At 35.2% G+C, this 4,764-nt stretch overlaps 1 protein-coding gene across 1 annotated transcript; it reads left to right on the forward strand.

Moving 5' to 3' along the window:
* Nucleotides 1-2,122: 2,122 nt before the first annotated feature.
* On the forward strand, nucleotides 2,123-4,100 carry LOC143452189 (uncharacterized). The gene is made up of 2 exons (XM_076953058.1): nucleotides 2,123-2,426; nucleotides 3,214-4,100. Exons 1-2 carry the CDS (start codon nucleotides 2,303-2,305, stop codon nucleotides 3,849-3,851), a joined length of 762 nt encoding a protein of 253 aa, XP_076809173.1. The 5' UTR covers nucleotides 2,123-2,302; the 3' UTR covers nucleotides 3,852-4,100.
* The last annotated feature ends 664 nt before the right edge of the window (nucleotides 4,101-4,764 follow it).

A 4,764-nucleotide genomic window follows, 5' to 3' on the forward strand; every position in this document is an offset into this window, starting at 1 on the left:
AGTTAATTACTCACGCCACAAGAGTAAGCAGACATAATTGTAATTACACTGAACATTAAATTTCATTGATTTTCTATAATTTTATGTTTTGAAAACTTTGCTTTATATGATGTTGATCTACAATACCATTTAAAATAGTTACAAACATTAAGAAAGTTAAAAAGTCGAAAAGTTATTACTTATTAGTAAACTGTCGCTATGGCCCCCAAATCGAGCGTATACATTTTATACAGCATATAAAATTTAAGCCAAAGTTAATGGAAAAACCCAGGTAATGCCGCTTGCTGATTATTGCTTCCATTGTTGACTTCAGATTGGGGGAATATGGTCCTAAACCAGTACTATTCCTATCTTTTATTATACAAAATACCTCATTTCCAAACAAAAACTACCATATCGTATAGATATAGTACCCTTTTAAACATTAATATAAACAATGAAAAACTGAAAATTTCAAATATATCAAGATACAATTGGAATAAAATTTGTTGTCTCTGCAACTGTGAAATATTTTTGTATTAACAATATTAGTAATCAGAACCGCCATGAAGCGCCAAATTTGCCGTTTTTTGCGACTTATTCTTGACAATAACTGTTTATTAACCACTACATATTACCACAAACCCTTTCTCCAATACATTTATTGACAGTTATTCTTTGATTTTAGGCCAACTGGTTTTAGGACGACTTGACCCTCACTCTAAGAAAACTGATCAATCAATCAAATCATATAATAGCAAAAGTTGTAGGGAAAAGACCGAAAAGTCACCAGTGGTTGGACATTGCCCAAGATGAGACAACGCGATAATTTCTGTCAGCCACGAGGTAGCACAAAATTGACTTTTCTTTCACATTACATTGCCACCTTCCTTTTGACATAAGTTATTAACCTACGACTAATTTACTTTGTGTTTTAAACTATTTTAATCAAAATAATTCCAAATTTTTAATACTGGGTTTTGCTGCTTCATAACTATAAGTTGTAGGCCTAGTTTGACATTGCGTTGATTTTCTGTTGTTATACTAACAATTAAAAGACATAAGTTAATATACGATGACTTAGGAATTGGCAGACTTAGCTGTTTGTCATACAGAAACGGTTTATTGACAGTGTAATGGTTACTCTCAGATGGTACAGATTCTCCTGATTTGGGGAGCTATGGTTTATACATATTGTCTCATCTTGGTTTAGCTATGGTTATCCAAGACGGAAAATTGCAAATTTTTATTTTGTAAATCGTTTAACGAATAACAAGAGAATTTATTGAAACTCAAGCGGTTAAATTCAAGCAAAGCCATATCTAACGTAATTCGAAACAAGATTAGCCAAAGCAAATCGCATTTTTGAGTATAAATTGCAGATTTCCAAAAAGCTTTCCATCATGAGCAACTTTTCCCTTCTATATTCGTGGAAAAAAAGATTAGCATATCATAAAGAAAAAATGTGGTCACATGCTGACTTGTTTTGAATTAATTACTACAACCAGACTAAACACGAACCTCTACCTTTCGTCTTTCGAGCAATAATGTTCGACTCGTTTCCTTTTAATTGGCTTGTAATTGACACCATTATATCAGGCTAACATGACATGGCTTTTGTGAAAGACGAGTTCGTTTCTCTTCGTCCTCAGAAGCGGCGTTCGATTATGATTGCTCTGTGTTGTACTGTTTGGCTTATCAACAAACCAACATACCAGTGATCTTAGGAAGCAGGTATTATGGTATTTAAAGACAGCGTTTTAGGGCGGAGTATATTCTTTGTCTGCTAATATCGCGCCAAGTACCTGTGACAAGACACTATATAGCTATAGTATATAGACGACAGTCAAGAAAGAATCAGAAGCTAGGTCTATTTTTGCTGACTCAAAAACACAAAGGTCGTGAGAAACATGTATTGAAGAAAGATTTTATGAAATATTTTAGTCATAACAACGGTGCCTATCGTTTTGTTTAGCAGAATATCCCAAAGGCAACAGTGTAGTAGTCCATTGCTCTAAGTTAATATCTTGCCTAAAGTATTGGAGATCTGTATTTTTTACGCCAGATTTTATAATGCTACTTTCAGACAGTCAAATGTAAGCTGTGTTTAATATTAAAAACGTAAGTTTTGTTAGCATTAATACCGCTGTGTTTATATAGAAAAATAAACTTTCTAAGTACCAGTTGGGGCATATCTTGCAGTATGAAAGTATGTACTTGACTGTATAAAAACTATTGATCTAAATCGAATATTTAAAAATACAAAGTTTTGGCGGCACGCGAGCTCTTTAACAACAGGTTTGCGGACCACATTGTTGTAAAGATGGAAAAATCAAACTCTGAAAAGAATAAGAATATCGGAAGTCGGTTTATCAAAGGACGGAAGCAAGACGCTATAGCGGAAATAGAAGGCTGGATTGCGGAAAACCGGGGTGACACAACGAAAGGTTGGTCAATTCGCTTTTCATATTGTGAGCCGCACCCTGTTCTATTTAATTGCCTTCTTATTTTCCCAAAGGCTGTCAGTGTTTAGTGCCTTAAAGATAGACAGATTAACCAAGCTCATTGAGGCTATTCAGTCATTCTTCCAAAGTGATCAATCACCGGTTTGCCTAATAAAATAAAAATTCTCAAACGTTAATTAGGCTATATGAGTTGGTTTTTTGAAGTAACTATATAGATCATGTTGGCATCAATAGTCTTATAAGAAAAATGAAAACTAAGATACTAAATGTCAATTTGTTTTAAGTTTTAACCAATCATAATGAAAATGGTTGAAACGTTTCAAGTCTTTTAAAAGACATTTAGTTCAAGGAGACCATCTCACCATTGAAACTCCTTGAAGTGAGAAATGGCCAAGACAGTAGTCTATGTAAACCTATAGAGGATTAGACGTTTTCTAGTGGCGCAAGTGGTCTACTTCACATGGCGTTTGTCCTTGAAGTTGTCTTTGTATCGATTTTTAACATGCGGGAGTCTAACGTATTTCAAGCGTCCGACGTTTAAAGCGTACACCGTGACTTCAAAAAACTCGCTCCGAAACTCAGAGTTAGGCAAAAATATAATTATAATTTTTGGCTTTTTCAGCGTCTTTTCTTATGCGATTAACGCAGAATATTGAGTTTGCACCGAGAAGATGATGATAGTAAATAATAATTAACAATATTGCTTGACCTGAAGCAAAAAAATATCTCACGACCAAATTTTGGTAAAATTGAATTTTTTCTCTTACAGCCGCAGCGTCAAGAATGACGTCACAACCAGCCAAAAACGTCACGGAGCAAAAGATGTTGGATTCGAAGTTGTTCGACATGTCCAAACAGAGGTTTAATTTCATCCTCCAATGCCAGTGGCAGAGGAAACTTTTCCTCGAAAAGCAGAGGAAAAAAACGACAGTTATGCGTGATTTATTACGTAATGTTGACGTCACTATTTTTTCGGAAAACCCGTTTTCGACCAGCAAAACCAAGCAACGCCAAGGAACCGTAATAAACAATGACCGGAAAAAATCGGCACAAACTGGTTCCAGAATCAAAGCATCAACAACCATACCGGGCATGCGACGTTCTCCTGGACTTAAATCGCTAGATGCTACTTTTGTGACGCAACGAGCCAAGTTTTTACCAAGTATTGCCGAATCGAAAAAATCTAGGTCAGAAAGGGCTAGCGACGATTCCCTAGCGGACGTCGCTTTTAGTAATTTCAACCCAAAGGTTGCAGCAGATAGCGACTCAATAGCCCATAGTGCATGGCCTATGTGTGATGTCAGATATCTTCGTCTGAGCGAATCTTTGTGCGATAACTACCCGAAAGTACAACATTTACGATCAAATGCAAAAAATGTTTTCATGGCGTCAACAACGGCCTACTAAGTAGGTTTAACGTTTTTGCGTGACTACTTTTTGAAAACTGTTGAACGACCGAGGTGTATGCTGTGGTTTTATTTATTGCACTGTCACGATGTGTCATCAAATGTCATACGTCACTGTCAATAGCCTACACTTTTCGTGCTCTACACTGTGATGGTGTACTTATAATGCACAATTACACATGTTATTTAATGTACATATGAATATGTAATTTGTTTTATGATGATTTGGTTTTGTCAAATATAAACGTTTACCAAACTTGTTACTTATTGACAATAATTTTCACCAGTAGCCTAACTAAGCTGACAGGGGTTCATAATTTTATAAAACGACGCCAAGTTTTTCAGCAAATTAAACAATCAAAGTGCGAGAATTTATTTATTAGCTATCACAGCGGTTAATAAAGACTTGGCAACGCGCTGAGATAAAATGGTTTGAAACTCAAATCACTGATGAATTGATGGTTTAACTTTTAAAGTACGGTACGCTGTTAATGTTCTCTGAATACGCGAAAAAAACAATTGTTTCCATGATTCAAGTATATCCGACAACATCCGCACAGTTTTAATTTACAGAACAGCGACACCGACATGATGTGCCAATCATACTTCTACGTTGTACTGAATTTCTTGCCAGAATATGTGACAAATGGTTCTCACGAATTTTAATTCTTTGATTAAATTCAAAAAAGCTTTCATTTTAACAAATCGATGAAAAATCGATTTATGGTCGATTTTTAATCGTTTCAGGTACAGGTCTGTGTACAGAAATATATCATATGTGATACGAAAAGAAAGTACAATGAATAGAAGTGAAATTCATTAAGCAGTGGAAGTGTAATACAGCCAAAACGGGAGTATTCCAGGTGAAACGTTTCAATTGAATTACAATAATTGCTACTATTATAGCGAGGTTT

The sequence above is a fragment of the Clavelina lepadiformis genome, chromosome 4 (assembly GCF_947623445.1).
Source record: "Clavelina lepadiformis chromosome 4, kaClaLepa1.1, whole genome shotgun sequence".
NCBI lineage: Eukaryota > Metazoa > Chordata > Ascidiacea > Aplousobranchia > Clavelinidae > Clavelina > Clavelina lepadiformis.